The sequence below is a fragment of the Simochromis diagramma genome, unplaced genomic scaffold (assembly GCF_900408965.1).
Source record: "Simochromis diagramma unplaced genomic scaffold, fSimDia1.1 OVJJ01000682.1, whole genome shotgun sequence".
Lineage (NCBI taxonomy): Eukaryota > Metazoa > Chordata > Actinopteri > Cichliformes > Cichlidae > Simochromis > Simochromis diagramma.
Genome location: NW_024387359.1, coordinates 1,687,595 through 1,711,868, shown reverse-complemented (window position 1 = coordinate 1,711,868; position 24,274 = coordinate 1,687,595). Strand labels below are relative to the sequence as shown.

Below are 24,274 nucleotides of genomic sequence, written 5' to 3'. Positions count from 1 at the left end.
CTTTCCACTGCCTTCTTTTATGAAAGATGTTTTCCGAGCTTGCTTCCTTACCTTATTTACTGGAGTTGTTGATGTGTGTGTGTGTGGGGGGGGGGGGGTGTTTTGGTTTGGTTTTTAATATCTGTTGAGAAAACTTGTTAACTGAAAAACGAATCCCACATTTTCCTGTTTGATAAGCCATGCACTGAGTGAGCAACATGTCATATATATATATATCTTCTTTTTTCTTCTCACATATGCTGACATTGCACTGATAACATCAGTGCTGCTGTGTTTGAATGATTACCAGCTTAGCTTAGCATAAAGACTAAAAACAGAGCTAGCTTCTCTGTTTAAAAGCGATATTTAATGAGTTTTAGACGCTAGTTTTGTTTTGTTTTTTTGTGATGTAATTATGTCAAAGCAGGACTGTTACTTGGCTGATTTTAAACACAGACCATCAAATTCTGACAAACCTGAATTTGGCCTTGTTTAAAGTAATAAATAACTACACATAGCAAATGTTAGGGAAGTGTGTTTATGTTTCATGTGTCTGAATACTGGATTTTTTAAAATGAAAAATCTTTTTCGTCTCTAAACTAGCAGAAGTGGAAACACAGACTCAACAGTATTGCTCCTAAAATTCCTGTGGGGTTGTGTTCTAGTCTTCATGCTAAGCTAAGCTAACTGTAGCATTATGTTTTCTGCATACTGTATAACAGGAAGACAATTAGTCGACTGTCAGAGTAAAAGACTGCTGCTAAGTGTTAATGTCATCATGAATAATTTGCACGCAGTTCCTCTTCATCCAGTTAGATTTTTAAATATATCTGTATGAGTGTAAACCTTTGGCAGCAGATGATCTGACTTTCTCCTTTTCTTTTCTTTTTTTAACTTTTACAGGTTTTTTTTTTTTTTGTAACCATTTTAACTCTGTTAGATTTCAAATTCCACCCATAACTCTTTGCCAGTTTGACCTTTACGACCTTATGCATGTGATTGGTTTGATGACAAACCAGTTACAACGTAAGTGCAATAACGAAGATTGGGGGGGGGCTTTTAAGAATGATACTGTAATGAAATGTAAATCATGAAAAATATATCCGCATGCCTAAATGTATTGAAGTATTTATTGAAACTTCATATTTTAAAGAATTTTTAAAGCGTACAAATGTAAATGTACTTTAAGGTTTTCTTTTTGTTTCCTATCATGACATTCCTCTCTGCTTTCTAAAGGCCATATATATATATATATATATATATATATATATATATATATATATATATATATATATATATATATATATATATATATATGTATATATATAAAATGTATGTGTGTGTATATTTTTTCCTTTCAAAATAAAATGATGCACCAAAATGTTGTTTTTGAATCTTTCTTTAGAGTTTAACCACCACATATTATGCTGTTATCATTCTAGTCCATAATCCATTTACAGAATCCAAAAATCATTTTTATTCACCTTCCTGAGAATCGCTGTTTTCAAGTTTATTCCCACAGACAGACAATTAAACAACACGTCTGTGTTTTTAATAGTTTTAATAGCTCCCTTTCTTAAAGAGGAAACCCACCAACCCAGTCTGCTAATCCAGAGTAGACACTGCTGAGGAGCTGTTCCCCATCATCCCCAGACTCTGAGGATCTCCTCAAGCCTCAAAGAAGAAGCAAACTATTCTTTCCACAGCGTAGCTAAATCACCAGCACTCCACTATACAGTGTGGGTACTGTTTCCTCCTGAGATTGTTTGCCAGAATTGCTTTAAACCTGACCAAAATTCTTTGTCAGTGAACTCAACGAACTCTTCCCAGACCTTATTTCAAATAGTTTTTCTAATATAACACCTAATCACAACATAATTAGTCTCAAGGTGCTTTATATGACCCTACAATAATACAGAGGAAACCCCAGCAATCAGACGACCTCCTACAAGCAAGCCCTTGGTGACAGTGGGAAGGAAAAACTCAGGTACAGACATTGATGCATGTCTGTACCTGAGGTTTTGCTTCAGCTGCTGCCAGAGCTGCACTTTGCTTGGCCTGCCAGTACCTGATGAGTCCTTCAGTTTGACAGGTCCATTCAAAACACCATTAGAACATTGTGGGAACGTTTCCTGCTAGTTGAGATGCAAAAACAAAAACATTCATGGATTTAAATGCTTCAGGTTGACATGCTGAATGCCTGGAAAAGTGACGGTATGCTGGTACTTAAATAGTCCAAAGAACAAGCTTTGAAATAGGACGCAAGTTAAAACTTAACCAGGCAAGTCCAACTGCAGTCAGGTTTATTTTAACCAGGTTTATGACAGCAGGGCTGGTTTACTGTGAAGTATGCTCATTAAAACACAACTGCAGCATTTTCATTTGGTTTTCTTTTATTAAAAACTCAAAATTACAATTTGTGTCTGTAAGCATGTGGTTTAATCAGTATTTCAAAGTCTTATTCAAATGTTTCTTTTTTCCCTTTACAGCACAAAAATCCATCCAAGTGTCCCGAATGTACCCGCGCTAACAACAAGCCCTTAAATAGTGTTCTTCAGGTGTACACGCTGAATCGTATTCCTCTCATTTTTGGCAATAGTAAATCCCACCAAATAAAAAGTACCGCTACTTAGCTACCATTGATGCATGTCTGTACCAAAGGCAACATCAGCAAAAATTCAGATCTGTACAGGAAAACATTATTTGGCAAAAGAAAAAAAAAAACTGCAGTCAACCCGCCGCATTTTCCTTTTTCCTTCGATAAACAGCTCAAAAATATTGCCAGGTTTCAACATCTTGACACTCACGTACCACATGATAAAAAAAGATTAAGTGAAAATGAGATGTAAATAAAGATACTTTGATTTTGTACAACTTCCATCATAATAATAATCATCATCGTCACAAATTTCAGTAATAAATTAACAAAAAAAAAGGATTCAATCATTGCACTTCATGTCGCAACAGAAACAAAGAGGGGAAATGAAACATCTGACTCACTCACACACACATGAACAAGTGCACTATGAATCTGTTATATCCTTAAAAAAAAAGCGTATAGAAAGAAAGAAAAGACGTTTGAGTAAAATCCCACCTCGATGTCTTAAACGTATCCGAGAGGAGTAAAATTACCTGAAAGTGAGAGTGGAAAATGTTTTTTTAAACCCTCTGGTGCTGCCCTTTTGTATTGCTCATATATTTCAGAAGAATATTTCACGATAGATACCGACGTCCTCCGGATCCTCTTTGTGTCGAGTCCACACAACAAATAACCGAATGGATCTCAGAGTTTATTTGGCTGATGGCGACGTGGGTTTTAATAAAGATTTGTGCCTGGAAAAAAAGTCGGAAAGAGGAAAAAAAAAAAGAGAAAAGAAAACAAGAACAATCGCAGACTCTGAGTGACTGCATTTGAACGCACCAAAGCAACGTTTAAAAGAAAAAAGCGAATTTCGCCTTTAATGTTTCCGTAGAGCGAGGAAAGCTTCTGTGGATTTGTCCAGAGTGGAGCGGAGGGGAAGGCTTCACATGGCGGTTTGTAAACGATCTGAGCGTGGATGTGTGTTAAAGTATAAAGTCGTGTGTAAACCTTTACACGTGTGTGGGAGGAAAAAAACAAAAAAGAGAGAATTCAAGTTGTCAGTGAGCAGGTGAGTGCCGACATGCGGTAAAAGTCTCGGCGCTGGCTGCTGTGTTGGTGGAGGTGGTTGGAGGTGGTGGCACAGTCTTCGTCTCTCTCCGTCTAGCTGCCCTCCAGCAGCTTGGCCAGTGCGTCCCGCAGCTCGTTCAGCTCAAAGATTTTGCTGTCCAGCAGCTCCAGCAGGGAGCGCAGGCTTTTGCGAAAGGCTTCCCGCTCCAGCTGGCTGCTCTCCAGACGCTGCTCCAGATCAGTCAGCTGGGCCTCCAGCGTCTGGTTTCTCACCTCCGTCTCCTGATAGAAACGACACACAACGTTTTTTAAAAACGCACATTTTTAGCTTCATATTTGTAATTTGGGACTCCACTGAAAATCATTGTTTAGCTTAAACAAGCCCTTTATGAAGCCTTCGTGACCCATTCGCATTTTTTTTTTGTCTTTGCTGGTTAGCAGCACTGGTAATATTTTTTAACTCGGGCTTCAACCAATGCAGTATGGACGTTTTATTAATGAACCTCGTGTTGGATTTTCTAAAAATGTTTACGTTGGATGCCCTTCCTGACACAAGCCTCCTCTTTTATCGGGTACTAGGAGTACACTGGCCACAGATACGCAGTCCATTACATTATACAGATTGATCATATTTAACATCAAAGCCTTCTTTGAGCAGTCTTGAAGGAACGGGGTCTACAAACAGAGGAAGTAATTACTGAAGTTACCTCGGATCAATCAGAAAGAAAGAGCTTAAATAAATATCAGTAGTTTTGAAAGTTGCTGTACATAATGATACGTCTGTGGGGTGGCTATAAATAATTGTTTTCTCCGATGGTTAAAATTTCATTTGTGAAGACATTCATGAAGTCATTAAGGTTAAAGGAATACATCGCTACAGTGCTGAAGAGAAACCAAAGGTTGTTCTTATTTCCTTCAATCACTGAGGGATAATAAGACGTTCTAGCTTCACAGAGGGCCGTTTTATAGAGCAACAAACTTTCGAGTTATCTGCTTGAAGTCACATGTTTGTGACATGGACTGGAGTACGTCTGATTAGAGGCTTTCTTCCTCAGAGGAGCTACAGTATCCAGAATCATACACAGTGAGGCTGTAACACTAAACAGGTAATGGCATTATCACTTGTGGCCAGATAATGCCATTAAGCGGCACCAAAAGACAACACCACCACACACACAGCCAAGGGGCTGCAGACGTAGAGCTGCAACTGCCTGTATCAGAAAACCTGTCAATCACTGTGGCCACACCCCTAACTCCAACATCTGGATGCACGGCAAATTAATCTCTACCAGGCTATAAGCATTCTTTCTAATGCTGTAAGGTTAGCCATGATACTTTATGAGGCCTGACTTAAGTGGCCAATGGAGGAACTGCAGTTTTTGGCACTTCTGTGTGCCAGTTGGTTAAAAAATATGGTTTTGTAAAAAGATAGCAAACGCCAAAAGACGTTGAAATACTGGTCCACAATCCATGTTTTACATATACGGTGAATTTTTGAAATATTTATACTAAACACAGTCTGAAACAAGCTCCTCCTTCGTTAAAAGTTCACTTCACCCCTCACCTGGTTTCCAAAGACAGAACCACGTTTGTAACTGTTTTATTAACATCTGTTACTGTGTGGTCAAGCAGTTTTCACAAAAATTAATATAATGCACAAATTGATTGATTTCATTATATTTGTTGATGTTATTATGAGGAAAAGACAAGTCTGCAACCCATCTGGCACCACTTCCTGGACTTGGGATGGTCATAGATGGAGTCCTTTTTTTGCTCTTTCTATTTTTACTCACTATTTACAGACTGCATTAATCTTTATGCAACACATGACCATTGAGCAATACTCACCTGTAGCCTCTGTGTGAGGGAATCTCTTTGAGACCTAAACTCATTGGCACTCTCCACCTCTGCTTTAAGTCTCTCCAACTCCTGCAAGCATGATCAGAAAGAGTGTACAGCTCAGAACAGATGGTAAACGCACCAATCAAAGTCCAGGCATGCAAAATCCACGACTTCAACCCAGTAGGACGAACAAGCACTCGTTGTACCTCCTCTTTAGCCTTCAAAGCCAACTCCAACTCTTCTATTGTTCGGTTGAGTTCAGTCTTTTGAGATTTAATCCCCGTCGTTTGGCCGCTCACGCACTCCAGCTCCGTCACCTGCAATCCAAAAAGGAAAAGAAAAAGCATTCAGACGTGGTAAAATGGGATCACGCAGTGAGTAACTTTCCTGTGTGCAGGGACAGAGTGATACCCGTTTGTGTAGCCTCTCAGCTTCTTCCTGATAGGCTGCCAGCTGCTGCTTCCACTGTTTGACATTGGCTGTAGATTCAAGAAGAGCCGCCGTCAGTTTGGCATTGTTCCCCTTCAGCGCCGCAAGCTCTGCCTCCCAGTGCTTATTAATGCTGGATGAACTGAAAATGGACAAAGGAGGAAAGGGAATAACTGGAAAAAGGTGAAAAACGCCCTTCAGGATGTTCTTAAACCCACAGTGACATTCAACAGCTTTTGGTGTAATTATTACTATACACGAGGTGTGTACATGTGTGCTTATTTTCAGCTTCGTGTTATTCTAAATGGAAATCTATGAGAGAAAAGATGGTGGCTGTCCCGTCCCAAAGAGCCAATCAAAGGCTGGACCAGGACTATGCGCTGATGTACAAGTGCAGTATTTCTCAGCTTGCTGTGACCATAATGCAAATTAACAAGGCATCTGTGGAGTGCTCCGGTGGGATGAGCAAAGATGCTGATCATGTGGGAATTTCAGGCAAAAACAGCTAAATGTAATAATTCTTTGACAGCTGATTCTGTTTGGTTACCATGAAAATTCATCTTCTTTCATTTACACAGAGGCTTCAAAAATAAAGAATAAATCTTTCCACTCAAGTGTGCGTGTTGTGAAAAAAGGTGCCCTACAAAACCAACAGAATTTTTCTCTCTGTGCACCCTAGAGCTGACCACCATGAATAATTCTTTGTGTTTCAGGCTTCCAGACTGTTTAATATGAATGAAGACCCAGCTGAACTAAAATAAAGTGCTGAAAAGTGATGTTACACGTTACTAAACAAGAAGTGCGACTGTTTCTGCGATCCAGTGAACTTTGGTTTACCTGTGTGAGAAGGGCAGTGCATTCTGGGAAGGCTCTGCTCTGGCTTCGGGGTGCTGAGGTGTATCTGGTGTAACTCTGTCATTGTCTGTACCGTTGATGCTCTCTGAGGTCAAAGGTGACTGCAGATCACCTGGGGCTGACTCCTGATTTGGCACATTTGTGAAAGTGAAAAAAACAAAAGAAAACAAACAAAAAAAATGTCACTTCAACACTTTGAGAAATTGATGCTGAGAGTTAAGACTGAAAGACTGACACCACACACATCTGTAAGCTAAATAAGAAGCTACGACAAGTTAGCTTAGCTTAGGGGGCGGAAGGTGATGGAAACAGGAAGGGGGATACAAAGACGCCAGTTTGTGTCAACACTCGGGGAAGACTCGGAAAAGGTGCTGTCAGATCTGAGACAACAAAGTAATTTTTCTTCCATTTGTCTTTACCTTCTTTATAACAGGTTTGTTGACTGACAACACATTCCTTTTTACGGTGCCACCCTGAGGACGAATCGTTTGGGAGAGCAAAAGGAGGCAAAACAGGCCACACAAGGTGTTAGCTTAGTGGCTACAGCAGCATAACGTGAACATGATGCCGAGAACAACACAAAAAAGCAAAACACGGCAAACACAGCAGCGATTTCCACAGTTAGGGCTCTCCAAGTAGAATGGTAGCATTTAAATATTAGCAAATACAATGTGTAATATCTCAAGAAAGAAACTTCTCATTCACCTCATAGAGATACCTAAGAATTGATAGCTTTGCATGATTCACAATAATAAATCATCTTATCTTATACAGACCCTTTGTGTAGCCCCTATGTTCACCCTGTGTCAAAAAAGGTTTTTGTGCACCCTTTTAGTCAACTATCTTCTGATTGGCTGCCCCTTGTAAGCAGGTTTAAACAGTAGATGGGCGTGGCTCTGTGCCCACAGCTCACACAGGTGACCATATTAGAGATATATACTTTAAAACAGCAGTCTTTAGCAGATTGAGATCTGAGTCTAAGTCTAAGTCTTCTTCTTATAGTGTTTTGAGTTTGGATGAGGAGGTACGTGTCAAGTTTAACATTTCATTGTAAAGCACGGTGATCAGCCCTATATTGGTTGGACTAAGTTGTAGGAGAGTTTCTAATAGTGTAGGGCCTGGTAGAGGGCTTGAGTCTGAAATCTGGGAACGAATAACGTGCCTGGCTTGCAAGTATCTGAAAAAGTGTGATGGTGGTAGACTGTATTAAAATGTACCATCTTAAGAAAAAACAAGCTCACTTTGACTTCGACGACAACACGTCTCAAGTTGTGATGGGCAGAAAAAACTACTGCAAAAATTAAGGGTACTCAAAAGAAACAGCTGGAGGAACATGTTGTAACAAATTAAGTTTACTAGTAACAGTAATGTGACTGAGTACAAAGAGATCCTCTTAGAGAGGCCACTTTCACTTCGTTCTTGAGTTATTGTATTCACAAACTGACAAAGTGAAGTAGGTTTACAGATCTCAAAAAGCAACACTTCACACCACAATCTAAAGAAACTCAGGTTTTCTGGACCCCAACTAACCACGGTGCGAGCCATTATCCACAAATGGAGAAAACTTCGAACAGTAGTGAACCTTTCCAAGGTTCCAGTCTACCAAAGTTTACTCTGAAAGCGCACTGACAACTCATCCAGGAGAACAACCTCTAAAAATTTGCAGGCCTCACTTGCCTCAGTTTAGGTCAGTATTCATGAGTTAAGTATAAGACAGAGACTGGGCAAAAATGGCATCCACTGAGAAAACCACTGCTGACCAAAAGAACACAAGAGCTCATCTCACATTTGCAACAAACATCTTGGGAACTTTTGTGAAAATATTCTGTGGACTGATGAGACAAAAGTTGAACTTGATGGTAGGTTTGAGTCCCATTACATCTGCTGTAAAACTCACGACATTTCATAAAAAGACCATACCAACAGTCAAACATGGTGGTGGTAGTGTGATAGTCTGGGGCTTCTTTGCTACTTTAGGACCTGGGACGCCAAAACGTACGGAACAACAATTTCTAATGTCTACTGAGAAAATCATGAAGGAGAATTTTCATTTTCAATTTACAATCTGAAACACACCAGCAACTCCACCTCAAATGAAGGTTTTCTTTCAGTATCCAGCTCAAAATCCAAATTTAAATCTGATTAAAATGCTTTGGCATGACCCTCAACAGGCTAAGAAGAAAAACAAAAACCAATGGAGCTACATTAATACAATGTTTCAAAGAAGAGTAGGGCTAAAATTCCTCCACAGTCACATGAAAGACTCATTGCCAGTTATTGCTGCCAGGAGTGGCACAAGTTATTCCATTGAGGGGGCAGGTATGTGTGGATACCTCTTTTCTCTTGGTAAATAAAATCATCATTTAAAAACTGCAGTTTGTGTTTACTCGTGTTAGCTTTGTCTATATTCTCTAATATTTCAGTTCCCAGATGGTTACAAACTGTCGTTAACAGAAGAGAAGATGCTACATAGTGACAAACACGGCCCTGTTCCAACTTCTTTGAGATGTGTTTCTGCTGTCAAAAATCAACATGAGCCAGCATTTTTCTTAAAATTGCAGATTTTTTCAGTTTAAACATTCATGTTATATAATGAGGGAAATATGGGATTATAAGATTTGCAAATTCTTGCATTGTGTTTTTACACTTTGCACAGTGTCTCAACAGTTTGGAATTGGGTTTGTATTACAACAAGTTGTCAGCACTTCTGCATCACCTGTGGTGGTGGTACTAGGTCTGAGGCAGCGGTAGTGTTTTTAGTGTCTGTTACCTGAGAGGGCGTGCTGGTGAGCTCCATCTTCTCCTGAGACTTCTCCTTGGCTAACCGTGCCGCCTCCTTGAACTCTGCAAACTTCTCTGCAAACTGAAGTAACAGAAACAACTGATACTACAGCACGGCTGGCAATTGAGCAGCGAGCTCTGGTTTCTGATAGGCATCGGCAGTTTCTCACCTTAACCAGGTGGCTCTCTGATGAGAAGCCGAGGCCGTAGACAGTGTTGGCTCGGCTGTCCGCCCACTGGCCAAACTTTTGCGATGTTTTGGTGAACGTCATGTTGGGGGTGATGGTGCTGTTTATAATGGCCTGTTGGGGACAAGTTGCACATGACAGAACGTCATAATCAAATGTACACATGAGCAGCTTATTCAAGCCAACGAGAGTTTAGAGCTAAAGAAAAGAAATCACTGTCAGCTCAAGGTCAGCATGCTTGCTTTTCTTGAGCTTTATGCAGTAGGAAATGACTCCATCAGACTGTCAAAACCTGATCCAAGCGCACAAGCCTGGTGGTCAGGGATGGCCGCGCGCAGACCAAAAGAGTGACATGAGCCCACTACAGCAGGAGGGGTCCGGGGCAGTGTGGAGTGGCCTACCATCATGGGGCAGAAGCCATGTGTACCCTCCAATGTGTTGTGACAACTACTTTGTAAGTGCACATGAACAAACAGAGGAAAACATGATGGACACTGAATTTAAAGAGCGGTTCTGTGAGGAGGTGCATGGGTATCTCAGTCTGTACATGTGGTCTTTAAAACAATATAAAAACAATAAAATTTGCACTAGTTCTTGGATGGAATCTGCCCAAGTAGTGGAGTAAGTAAGGCAGGATCATTCTAGACTTGCAATATGGTTCATGGGAATTTTTAGATTTTAAAAAAGTAACTTTTATGAGTGCAGTGATTTTTCTTTTTTTTGACTCCTTCACCAAACACCCAAGATAAACCTCCAAAAAAAGTCTGACCTGGTAGAAAAAACTGCTGATTTACCAAATATATATGTATGTTTCTCATTAGTTATACACTTACAGTAACACATAACAGTGGTTTCTAAAATTTGACAGGCTGTAAGAAAGTTAACAGAAGGGAAGAGCAGAAACAAACATTCATGGTTTTCAAAATAAGCATCTGAACACAGCGGGTAGGCAAATGTCAACAATTTGCAAGTGGCTATGTTTTTAGCTTGTGATATCAATTTCATGAACCACTTGGGGGCAGCAGAAACTACTGACATAAAATCAACTTTTTAATTGAACTTGCAAACAGTTGCTCATTTACACAATCAGCAGCAGTGAGGGAGAAACATTATGAGTAATCATGACTGTGTTTGTTGAGCTGTTAAAAGCTCAGCAGCTAGCAGCTGGAGCAGGTTGCATGTCGGACAGTTTTTTTCCTGTTGTTGAAAACATCTGCCTGCTTTTGCTGCTGCTGAGTAAACCAAAATAGTCGTGGTTCAGGGGGTTGGGAAGCTCATCTTGTAACCGGAAGGTTGCCGGTTCGATCTTGGTCATTGTATCCTTGGGCAAAACACTTCACCTACCGCCTACTGGTGATGGCCAGAGGGGCCGATGGCGCGATATGGCAGCCTCGCTTCTGTCAGTCTGTCCCCAGGGCAGCTGTGGCTACAACTGTAGCTTGCCTCCACCAGTGTGTGAACGTGAGAGTAAATGAATCGTGGAATTGTAAAGCGCTTTGAGGGTCTCGAAAAGCGCTATATAAATGCAATTATTATTATTAAATGTGCAACCAAGAAGCCAAAAAATGGATGAACTCACTATAAAGTTTTGAAAACTCTTATTATTAACAAACAGGTTATAACCACTTTTTGTGTATTTCTAGGATCCATGGGCGTACTAACATGTCAAACATGTCAAAAGTTTGCTCCCTCTGGAACTTTGCAAGTAACACCAGTCATTGTGTGTCTCTGCTGAGAATCCTTCTTGTTGTCTGGATAATAATGTCCTCCAAGCACCAGCCCACCCGACTGCTGCTATTTCCAGCACAGCACAGCTAACTTGCTGGTTCAACAACAGCACCGCTAGTCACCCATAGAGACTCTTGCATAACTATGCTAACTCCACCCCTGCACCTCTCTCAAGACTAAAATAATCACTGCCACATAGATATGACGGGCCTGAGTTCAACTTCACTGCTCTAGGAGAGAGGCCCGTCTGAGGCACAGCAGTCACAAAGAATATGCACTGATGGAAAACCAGTGTTTCCAATTATTTATATGAATATATTTATATACAATTAAAACTTCAATTCAATTCAGTTTTATTTACATAGCCTCAAATCACAACACCAATCGCCTTAAGGTGCTTTACACTGTAAGGTAAAGACATGAAAAGTTATACAGAGAAAGCCCCAATAATCAAATTGCCCTGTATCAGTAAGCACTTGGCAGTGAGAAGGAAAAGCTCCCTTTCAACAGGATGAAACCTCCAGCAGAGCCAGGTTCAGGGAGGGAGACGGGACAAAAGACACGCTGCGGAAGAGTGCTTTACTTCCACTTTGGTGAAATCCAAAAAATTATTCTTGGGTGGTGGAATGTGTGGTGGATGAAAGCATTTCTACGATAAAAATACGTAATTGTTTGATATCCAAACAATAATGTTACTATAGCAAAGCACGTAAAAGAAGTTCGATGAAATCAAAAGGATGTAGATAAACATGTAAACATAGGTTAAAACTGCAATCCTGTACCAGGTCGGGTTAAGAACTGGCTTTACTTGTACACACCTTGGATCCATCCAGACTGATGATTCGATATACATTCCTGGTGCTATCGAAGAAGTACGACACTGTGACGGCATGTTTACTCGTGGGAACCCAGTTCTTCTTGGTGTTCGGGTCTATCTGGAAGACGTGGGCCCGCGTACTGAAGATGGGCTGCTCTCTGCACAGAGAGAGGAAGAAACAGATGAGGATGTTTAAAAGTTTCAGATTAGGATGGTTTAAAGATGTGAACGATTCAATTAAACAGTAGTTTGGAAGAGGAAAAACAAGAGAAATACAGTCCGGATCAAAAGTTTAAGACCACTTGAAAAATGGCATAAAAAATCATATTTTGCATGTTTAGATTGTAACAAGGTTCCAAGTAGAGCTTCAACATGCAACAAGAAGAAATGGGACTGACACAAAACATTTTTTGAGCATGCAATTTATTGAAAACAACGCTTAAACTGAAACAGCTGATCAAAGGTTTAGGACCACACCTCCAAAATAAACCTGTAAACTCCCACAAAACAGAAATCAAAGTTCCAAACATGAACTCAGTAATGAGTAGCTCCACCTTTATTGTTGATCACTCAAAATTCGTTGTGGCGTGCTTGATGCAAGCGTTTCCATGATGTGAGTGGGAACATTTCTCCAAGTGGTGAAGACGGCTGCACGAAGGGCATCTACTGCGTGGAACTGTTGTCCATTTTTGTAAATGTCCCTTGCCATCCATCCCCAAAGGTTCTCACTTGGATTTGCATCAGGGGAACATGTAGGATGATCCAAAAGAGTGATGTTATTCTCCTGGAAGAAGTCTCTTGACCTGCAGGCATTGTGTACTGTTGAAAAACCCAAGTCATTACCACACAGGCGAGGGCCCTCAGTCACGAGGGACACTCTTTGCAACATCTGGACATAGCCAGCGGCCGTTCGACGCTCCTGCACCTCCTGAAGCTCCATGGTTCCGTTGAAGGAAAAAGCACCCCAGAACATTATGGTGCCCCCTCCACTGTGGTGCATAGAAAACATCTCAGGTTGGATCTGCTTGTCATGTCAGTAACGTTGGAAACCATCAGGACCATCAAGGTCAAATATTTTCCTCATCAGAGAATAAAACTTTCTTCTGCCTTTCAATGTCCCATGTTTGGTACTCTGAAAGTGCAAAGTCCAAGCGGTCAGTTCTGCAGCGTTCAAGGAGATGAGACCTTTGAAGACATTTTTTGTTTTTGAAGCCTTCCAGTCTCAGAAGCTGTCTGATGGTTATGGGCCTGCAGTCAGCACCAGTAATGGCCTTAATTTAGGTTGAGGATCGTCCAGTGTCTTGATGGACCGTCAATTGGATCCCCCACCTCAGTGCTGGTGAAATTTTGGGGGGTTTTTCCACTTGACTTTTTTGTTTCATAACCCTCAGGATAATTAAAGAAATTTCAAATAACTGTCTTACTGCGTCCCACCTCATCAGCGATGGCGCACTGCAAGAGATCCTGCTTTTGCAGTTCAACAACCCGACCACATTCAAAAAGGGAAAGTTGCAAAACATGCAAAATATTTTTTTTTTGCCATGTTTCAAGTGGTCTTAAACTTTTGATCGGGTTTGTATTTGGTCCTTAAAAAGCGTCAAAAATCCTAGTTTACTTTTCTCCCAAAGTGCCCTAGATCAGGAAAAAACAGTCAGACAGCAATGAAAAATATCTGAGACCAACACTGGTTGTGTACTGGTTGTGTACTTCTGTTCACTGACTGAAAGGAGTCCCTCCTGAATGATGGAGCTCTTCACTCTGCCTCTATCGGAGAGCACACAGACCCTTTGGAGGAAGCTAATTTCTGACAACTCATTCTTTCAGTCGCTTCCCAAAAGGTCACAGCCTAATACTGCACAAACCATCATTTAAAAAAAGGTGGTATAAAGCTGAAAGCAGATCAACTGTACCCTCCTTTGTCCACTGTGATAATGAGCTTTCATCCGTTATCCCCTAATATTCAGAGCAAACAGCAGCACAACAAAGACAAAAGAACAAAAAAGACTCTTTTAAATATGTTGGCTTCTCTGCTCACCTGGTGTATTAGTCAGAAAACACTGTCCGTGTGGGAGAAAGATTGCGAACAAATTTTTTTTTTAAGCTATCTGATTACAGAATATTTACTATGAATATTATGAATAAAATACTAAAGAGGTGGTTTTACCTCCATGGACCAACTGGCAGGACATCAATTTTGACTTTTTATCCCCTGCTGCTTGTGTCATATCACAGGTCTTGGTGTAATTTCTTTATTTCATTCGGAACTGTTTACGAGCAGTAGCAGGAAATCCCATATTTGTCTCCATTACTATGGACTGCTCATCCGGATAAAAGGTTAATCCACATGTGGAGAACAGGCCCCTGTGTGTTCACAAGTTAATGTGACCCCATTCAAAAGCGGCATAAATGTCAGTTCCAAATTGTATCCGTCTACAGAGACATTTTGTAATCATCTGGTAGATACTGAGATATCTCACGGGATAATCCTAAACAATGATTTTTAAACAATGTTTTTCTCTAGTGGTCCACCCAGCTGTAGTGACTAAAGTGGTGCACCAACCTACCAGCACTGCCAAAGCTAAAGCATACATGTAAACGGAAATATCCAACTCTGTCCTGTACTGCCACGGAAAGGAAGTCTCAAACAACATAATGAATCAGAAGACACCATTTCTCATCCCCGCACATCCATAATTCACAGACCTACTCTGTTGTTGAACTAGCAGATGCTGAACAATGGACGAAGAAAAAAAGCCAGCAGCCATTCACACTGAGAGCAAGTGCATAAGTGTGTCTACCGGCAAAGGTGAACATAATACAACTTATGCAATCAGCCACAATGTAGGGACTTAGATTACATTAATGTAACTGGAACAGTGGAATGCATGGGCATTTGATTGTGATATCAGTTGCATTATATATCAAGATAATCTGACACAGACCCAAACTGATGTAGACAAAATCATTAAGACATCTGCCAGTACAAAAATGTTCTAGAAAGCACATAAAAATGAAAGACCTTCAAAGATTTTGTAAAAATTAATAAAAAATGACAAATGTGGAAACGTTGAAAGCCATAATACAGTATCCTTCATGTCATATTTCAATCAAAGTCTGTGTGCAAAATCCTGCCCTTTACAAAATTTAGTCCAGCTTAGATTTAACACTTTAATTAATCTGTGGTCTGCACAGCAATATGTGCTTATCCACACACCAACCACCACAAGCCATAGCTAGCAAGACTTTTAGGCTTGCTTGACTAAATGGAGATTTGGATGACTGGTTGAGGCCTTGGACACGGACTAAGATGTACACAGAAGATTAGGTGCAGCATGCATTTCACATTAGATAAATGCAGGTCCTTTAACTGCATGTATCTAGCCTCCGAGGCAGTTCTCTTTTAAATTAAGCTTGACACCCCCTTTTAAGATGTATCATTACGAGGTATACTTCACTTTTGCACTTTGCACATAACATCAAAATGTGAACAGCATTTCAAGTAAAGACTTAGCAGAAATTATAGAGGAGAAAAATGTTTTTCTTCTGTACAAATGAAACATGTTTTAGTCTCAGGGACCAGAAAATGATTTGTGCAGTCAACCACTATAACTGCGCTTGACTGTGGAGGCATCTTTTATTGTCCTTCTGAAACCTACTGTCTCTTTTTGAGTGTGTCGTTGATAAAAAAATCAGACTGGAATTAAGCTTTGTTTTTTTTAAGCAGCAAAAGAAGCAGAGACAAGTTAATTCTTCTTAAATAATGGAGGTAAACAATACAGCAGAGTACACACAGAAACAAAAAAACGCACATCTCTACATGAACAGGGATGATTGGACGACCTCAGGACCCATCGGCAGCAAAGCTCTACAGCAAGCAAAAGCTGGTGATGCTGCTGAGCAACTTGTCGGAGATAGAAGGGATTAGACTTGTTAGAAAAAACAGGCTTATCATTGGACTATCATGATCATGTGGGTCCAGATACTGAAGGAATCTTGGTATGCTTCCATATCCGTTCGTTAGGTGCAGATGTGGAGCTGATTGCTGCTGTTTGGCTGTCACTTTCATTTTAAGTGCCTCTTTCACACCAGCAGCACCCATCGCAGCCACAGCTCCACCTGACAAGCCAGAGTGACTTCTGACAGGAAAACTGACATGGTGTTATATTTTTGTTACTTTTTATGTGCAAGTGTGTGCAGGCTGGTCCTAACCAGCGGGGTGCACACTGAGATGAGGTGAACAAATGAAGCCAAAGGTGACCTGGAAGCACCTGTGCCAACATACAGAGATCAGCAGATACTGGATGACTTCCAAACATTGCTATGGATGAAAAGCTCCCAGGGTCTTGGATTAAAAACAAGCTTTGACTGTTCTGGGTGCAACTGGTCACAGTGATGAAGGAAATCCACAGGAAATAAAGAGCAGATATATTTAGAATATTTAAGGGACAGACATAAAGATGGAGACTGTACTCAACAGTGCAAAAATAACAAAAACATTTAATGTGAAAGCACAATTCCAGACTTTTATCTAGAAATACAATCTCAATTTTTCTTAAAATAGATTTTCAACTCCAATCTGAAAATTATGACTGTTCTCGAAATGATCAACAGCTGGCACTACACGCAGACCAACTAATGCTGCTACAGCTAACAAAAGGTAAAGCTGACAGTGACATCTACAAACGCTTTGGTTACTGTATCTGAAACAGATAGTGTCATATCAACATGCAAAATGGGTATTACTTCCAGCGCGTACTGGATTAAGTCGGGGTTGACAGAGATCGACTTTCACGCTCTGGGCTACCAGACGAAAACAGACATGGTCCTGAGAGGACTGCAGCTTCAGTCTAGTTACAATTAGTCAAAAAGCTGCTCAAGTTAGACAACAGATCTAAATGCAGCTAGTAACTCTGTGTGTAGCTCAGTACTATAACAAGCTCTTTATTTCAACATGGCTCCTTTAATGCAGTTCTGGTTCTGAGATGTCTATCTGCCAGGCTTTTAGGGAAAGTAGATATGATTCCTTGTCTGGCAGCTAAGTGTTCCATGACTCCTCTGAGCCCAGCTATTGTTCCCATCTCTGGGAATATCCTGTCACATCTCACTGTGTTAATTAAGCTAGCAGAGCAGAGGCTTATTTAAACACTGACACAGTTAATGATGTAACGATGTGTACATGGGAGTCACACCGGCTTCATCAGCTCATGCAAGCTGGAAGTAAAGAACCATATAAATACACTACAGGACATAAACTCATTAGAAGCGCTTACTGGATGAAAGTAAAGCTCTAGGAGAGACTGAATGCAACAGCACTCTTTGCTTTGGAGGTTACGTGCGAGTCAGAGTTCACAATAAAGACTTCCTCTGACATGATTTGGTTACAGCAGCTCTAACCTGATATCTACCAGGAGATGTTATCAATGAGATATTATGCAAAACAAGCAAGGTTTCGGACAAGATAATTAGAACAGCACAAACTGGCTCATGAATTTTTTAAACTATTGTGAGCTGTTTTTTAAAGCTGTGTCAAGGCAAGCCAATTAAGCTAACATCACCTCTGACTGACTTTCTAATGTTTCAACTGGTGATGCAATATTTGGTTTGGCTATTGCGCCGATCCTGACTCAAAAACCTAGATCAGATGTTCCTGACAGATCAATTCAGTTTCATGTTGTTTGCAGCAAACTGGTGCACAGCTAATATACCAAGGAGGAAGGCAATGTGATTGTAAAGACAAGTGCGAATAAATAAGACAAATAAAACGGATCAAGCTGGATCAGTGCATCCCTAGTTTCATATAACAACAATAATCTGTGTAACAAAAAAGAAAATATTCACAAATATTTGCGGCTGCACTTCATGCAATAGCACTGTGGCTGCCAACACAGATAATGTTTAGTACCAGCAGGATGCTAATTACACACTTTCAAAATAATTCACTGGTGATGAACTGTATCAGTGACATTCCCCTGTATTAAACTAAAATACAGAAAGATATCCTGAAACTATCTGCTGCATGTAATACCTTGGACTCTGTTAATCTAACTTGTAAGTAGCTACTCAGTTGAATGAATTGAGTAATCTGACAAATGTTATCCCATTTCTTTTAATGATTTTAAGGCAAATATATAGTCAAGTGGTTTTAAAATAGTTCTATAAGCCAATAGAAAAATGGGTAAGGTAACTATTGGAACTAGAGCACATAAAGGTATTATTCAGTTCAATCTCAACTCTTTTGTGCTTGGTTTTAAAGCCATAGTGTAAAGAATCTCACCGCTAGATCAAATGAATTCTGTTTTTTTTTAACTCTTCCCAATTTAAGCACATAATCCTAGCTAATGTGGCTGCTGTAAAACAAACACATAAAAAAAGAAAGGTAAAGCTATTCAGACTGAAAATGAATTTAATGCAAAGCTAAAATGAATTTAAAAGCCATATATAATCAACGTTTGATTAATTCTTAAACAAGAATAAAAGGCATTGCTGGTCACTGTGTCAACGTCTCAATTAGCTGTGGCTTTTCAGGGGCTTGAAGTGGGTGCAGGTCATTAGTCTGACAGTGTGGCCTAGATCAAACTTTGCCCCGGTGCAGTGTGTCTCCATGAGAGCGTGGCGATTGTTAGCCCATAATCCCTTTTCACAATGAAACCTAGCGTTCGAGTCTCAATGACATGTACTTGTACGTGAATCTGAGTGCAGATGTCGTCAGATCAGCAGAAACATTCACAGCAACAGAAGACACACACGAGCGCTGGTGTTTTCAATGGTGGCAAACAAAGATGTGGACTGTTTGTGACCGAAACAATGCTCAGATTAGTTTCCAATGACAAAGACTCTATTAGGACATGTCACAGTCACTCAGGACACTGAGGTTTGTTGATACCTGCCACATTTAATGACGTCTGGGGACTGATGCGAAACAATTTCCTTAATCGGTCACATATTTGGGATGCAACTAACGTCAACTTGAAGTGTTAACTAATCTGATTAATCTTAATAACTTCACCACTTCATCTGGCTATAAATAAAGTATCTATGAATATAACAAACAAACAGAACTATTCACATCTAAGAGCTTAAATCCAGCAAACTTCATTTTTTCTTGCCAATTGTTTCTGCACTAATACATAGTATGTGTAATTTAGTTTACAGCAAAAATAGTGCAAAAGAGTCATTATTAAAAAAAACATTTAAATTTTGTATATTTTCATGCAACCATTTATATATTAGCATTTCATTAATCCAGTCTGGCTTAAAATAATTATCAGAAAATGCTTGGACTTTTATGAGCAGCCAGTCAAACGAGTGCACATGCATGCTCTGTGTGTTTGTGTGTCTGTGTGCATGTGCGTAAGAAGGAAAAGTCCACAAGAATCAGCTGTGCAAAAAGAATATTTAATCTTCTGTTTGGGATTATTTGGGTTTTAAAACTGATAAAACTGGCAAGAAACTAAACAGAGCAATCGGATGCAGAGCACCTTCGCCCGCAGCCAGGAAATGAATGAACAGGTGGGGATAACAGACGGTAGTAAATGAACAGGGTGCACAACCACACATTCAGTTTTAGGTCTAGTTTTTTCATTTTCGTCATGAATTGACGTTGTTTTTTCAGTACTAATCCATTAGATGGAGACTTCTTTACATTTACTCTCTGCCATGGTTTGTGAAGAAAAAAATAGTGCTGCTAAAGTGTGCATAACATGGCCAGCGCCTATTAGTGCTTATGTTTTACCGATATAGTATCTACCATGGTAGTTTTATTTTCTTTTTTACAGTCAACAGATTATTAAATAAGCAAATTAATCCCATTCCTGTCAAAAACAACAACTATCACTAATTCGGGTAATCACAAACTACCCAATCCTAACAACCCAAACAAAGGTGTTGGCTGATGTTTGGTTTGCTGGCTGATATCAGCCTATCAGCACATTGCGCCTCGATCACACAGCACTAGAGTCTGATCTGCGACTACCTGCCGTCCTCTGGTCAAAAGGCGGGAAAAAATGCGTATTTCCTAACTGATTGGTTTATATTTGGCTGTTGCTATATAAAATCGGTTGCAAAGAGGACTCTGGACGAAGGCCCTCTTTGTAATTGCATTGGTCATTAGCAGATTGCTGTGGTTGCTCATAGCAAGCATTGAAGTCTTGACTTATCTGCTAACACTCTCTCAGCTTTCGTGAAACATGAAAAAACAAACTGGAGGTTTGTCTTCGGAGTAAAAGTTGTGCCTCACAGGTCACAGATATAAGAGATGTATACAGTGGAAAAATTATTTGATCCCCCGCTGAACTTTGAAATTTCTTTTATTTTTAAGTCTCGAATTTTATGTTGGATTCATTTATTTCTTCTTTATAAATCGTAAATCATTTTTTACCTATCCTGTCTATACTATATATGAAGGACTATATCAAGAAGAATATTGAAAACAAATCTGACTACAAGCCAAAACTCCACTGAGTGAAAGCAATGACAGCTGCAGCCCGTGTTTGCTATGCACAGGAATAATAACTCCGCATTACTAACTTAGCTGCTACGTTGTCATGGCAACTGCCCATGTGGTCATGAGCTGTGAACATCCTCCAACTCCGTCGCTCCCTCTCCTTCCTACACGCTCTCTCGCCCAATCCGATCGCAGCATCCCTGTGGGTTAGCCCACTCGCAGAGGGAGGCAGCAGGAGCCTGGCAAGGCGAAGCCTCCAGTCCCAAACGCCCATATGCCGCTCACAGACCTCTAGTCTTTCAGCAGCCGACAAAAGAGAAAGAGCAAGCGTGGGACACTCGGCTCGCCTGACACTTTCAAACTATTTCTCATGACAATAATGAAGTCCTGTGTTTTTTCCACTGATGCTCTCTTTGTCTGAATGTAAGAAGTTCAGAGAGTCCGAGCCCTTCTCTAACGACTCATCTTTGACACTGAAAATAACACAAGCTCATAGAGGAAGTGAAAGAACTTATGAAAGACTGGCTTGTCTTGAGGAAACCCAACTGAAATCACAAAACAGCAGCTGAGAACATGTCAATTTATATACAAAAACATTTCATTAATCAGCCACAGCTCACAGCGCCAGCTTAAGACCCATAATATTCTGACCTATAATAATATTTAAAAAGATTCAGACACCCATTTGACTTCACTTTTAAAAAAAAAAACAATTAGCAATAAATGTGAAAAATAAACATTAAATTTTGCCTATTTCTTGTTGCTTATCATCTGGGAAATACACCAACAGAGCCATCTACATAAAAAATTAGCAAATATCAGCCGATTTATTGCTGTAGCTCTGCATACGACGTCTTGTTTTTCCCCAGACACACTAATCTTCCCATAAACCTGTCAAATATTCCTATCTGAAAAAGCACTTTTTAACAAATTGCTCAAATAAATCACTTTGATGGTTAATTGCTCATCAAAACACCTGCCTGTCTACTGAACTATCATTTTAGTTCTACCGGAAAATAGCAGTGACTTTACACAGGAATGGGACAGATGGATGCAGGCACAAAGGTGCACCCAAAAGGCTCCAGCTGTTATCAGCACGAAGGCTTAAAAATATCAACATATGTAATTTTTTTTTTTATTTAAAAGCATTCAATTGGCATACATCAAAGAGATTACCCGCATAAGGATAAAATACATGAATTGCACAGACTTCTACAATATCACAGACTCATTGTAATAACAGTATGGGAATAACTGTCTGAAGCTGCGCACCCATTTTTAAGCCAGTAAAGATAAAATCTTTGTAATTGTCATTTTAGGGATTTTATTGTGTTGTTGCTGGATGTACTATGTTTGCTGTTGTTTACTACAAAGTCCTAACTGAATTCCAGTGGTAGGGGTGTGTCACTGCTGCAACTTCAGATATGTTTCAGTTTCCACTCAAAAAACAAAAACATGCCAGTGACATTTGAACTGATGACGTTTGAGCCTTTTTAAGATCAACAACTGCACAAAGAGGACAGGAACAGGGAGAATTGCTAATTGAGACAGTGTAAACACATACTGTAGGACATACTCTCTTTTGACCGACTCAGAAATTGATTGTTGACTGGATTACAACCACTGGCCTTGAGAATTACAGAGGATGAGGAGGCAAGCGATTCACCAATCCCTTCTCCTCCTTCCCAACTACAATATGACAACAAACCAATCACATGCTACATCATCTGGAGTGGGAACTAGGTCGCTTTTGATCAGGAGAATCACCACACATCTGCAGGCTCGGCCACATGTAAGCACCACAATGGAGCTGTGGTGATGGAGCCCCCCCCTCCTTCCACATTTACTCATGGCAAAACATTAAATATGCTCTCCCTATCATCAGTAGCTTACTTCATCGCAGCCTCATCCTTATTGGCTTCTGTAAGCTGAAATGTCAGCGTATGGAGGCTTTAGGTGCACATAATGATGGGATAGTGGTTTACAGTAATTTTTTTCTATGTAAGAGGAGAAGGGATGACAAAAGTGCTTGATTTAATTAGCAAAGGGGGGCTAGCTAGCAGACTGGCAGCTGTGGGTGTTGAAATCTGCAACAACAAAGTGTGCCACACTCATGACATGGGGAGTGAGAAATACAACTTCCACTGAACCACCACTTTACATACCCCATTATAGCTGGATTTCGGTCTCTAAGTTGAGTCGAAAATGATCCTCTCAGCGGTCTCCTGAGAGCTGTGCGGACAGGCTAGCTGCAGCTTTGTTTTTGTTTTTTTTTATCCGCTCTCCCTCTCAATTGAAAGCCGCTCTCTGCTTGTTTGTGTGAGCTCACAGCCCGGCGAAGCCCCACTCTCACTGTTCTCAGTCCGACATGGCTCGGCGTGTTGTTGTGCCCTCTGGGTGCATCATATTTTTGGCTTAGGTGGTGGTTTCATCCGTGCGAACGTGTCGGTGCACGCATGATGACTGACAACACGCGCGCGCGCTGCTCTGGCTCTAGTAGCCGCCGCCGTTAGCTAAAAAACCCCACAACCAAACTCCACAGTAATGCAGGATTATGGAGCTCAACTCGGGCTATTAAAAAAAAGAAGAAGAAAAAAACTGACAGCAGACGGATGGTGTGATTTATAACCACATTAGACTCGAAGGGATCGTGTTGCGCTTTTAAATTCAGAGTGAAATTATCGAGGGGGAAAAATGTTAACGTGTTTTAGCAAATAAAACTGCCTATAGTCTCTAAATGTGACGTTAGCTGGCTATAAATGCTCCGTTGGCTGGTGTATAATCTGAATAGGGATGGCAGACGTTGGGATAAAAAAAAATTAACATTCACCCCTCAATTCCGACACTCATAAATCCCTCTTTAAGTCGCTGGCTCTTGATTGAAGTCCTCTGTGCCATTAAAATCCTCAAATCGGAGAAATATTAAAGAGTTTTACCGCCGCAAGTGAGACATTTAACGCCGCTCTGTGGTGACAGACATCTTCTTTCCAGACGGGGCTTCATCTCCGCTGCTTTTGGAGAGAACACAAAAAAGCCCTTGGAGCACACTCCGGGTTTTATCATCACGTCCTGCCCTCCTCCAAGAGGAAAAAAAAAATCAAAACAGCTTCACTGACGTCGATGTTCGCCACAAAATTTTCCTTCATTCACAAACGAGCAGATTTCTCCGTCTTATTTTGTTTGCGTTGTTTCGCGTAAACTGGATCTGAGATGGTGGGAGAATAGGACACTGATGCTCCTTCAGCTGCTGGTTCATCCTCTCTCATCATCAGCCCGTCTGCCCTCTGTTAGCCCCTCATCTCATTCATCAGCTCCGCTCCATCCGCCGCCTCTGCTCAGAGGGAAGCATTAACCAACGACGTCATCACGTTACGTTAACGCCTGCAGTTTTGACGTTATTGGCAGTATGTATGTCCTCACATCCGGTAGAGGGTAAAATAAACTGACGTAAATAAAAGAGGACAATAACAATAACGCAATGGTACTCAGAACATCTGAGTATTATTATATTATATTATATCAGTAACAATAAAGAAAATATATTTTTGTATAAAAAACACATT

General features: G+C 40.4%; 1 protein-coding gene across 1 annotated transcript; it reads right to left on the bottom strand.

Annotated features, from left to right (window-relative positions):
* Nucleotides 1-2,354: 2,354 nt before the first annotated feature.
* On the bottom strand, nt 2,355-24,111 carry LOC120718715 (homer protein homolog 1). The gene is made up of 9 exons (XM_040007360.1): nt 22,877-24,111; nt 12,270-12,426; nt 9,706-9,837; nt 9,525-9,617; nt 6,737-6,879; nt 5,882-6,041; nt 5,677-5,787; nt 5,477-5,557; nt 2,355-3,910 (listed from the first exon to the last, which is right to left on the bottom strand). The coding sequence occupies exons 1-9, from the start codon at nt 22,879-22,881 to the stop codon at nt 3,722-3,724; spliced, it is 1,071 nt and encodes a 356-aa protein (XP_039863294.1). The 5' UTR covers nt 22,882-24,111; the 3' UTR covers nt 2,355-3,721.
* Between the last annotated feature and the right edge of the window lie 163 nt (nt 24,112-24,274).

Excerpts from the sequence above, each read along its gene's own strand:
- LOC120718715 (XM_040007360.1), bottom strand. Across the intron at positions 9,618-9,705 it reads CAGAGAGCCACCTGGTTAAG|TTTGCAGAGAAGTTTGCAGA; the intron begins GTGAGAAACTGC and ends CTGTTACTTCAG. Across the intron at positions 6,042-6,736 it reads GCACTGCCCTTCTCACACAG|TTCATCCAGCATTAATAAGC; the intron begins GTAAACCAAAGT and ends GTCCATTTTCAG.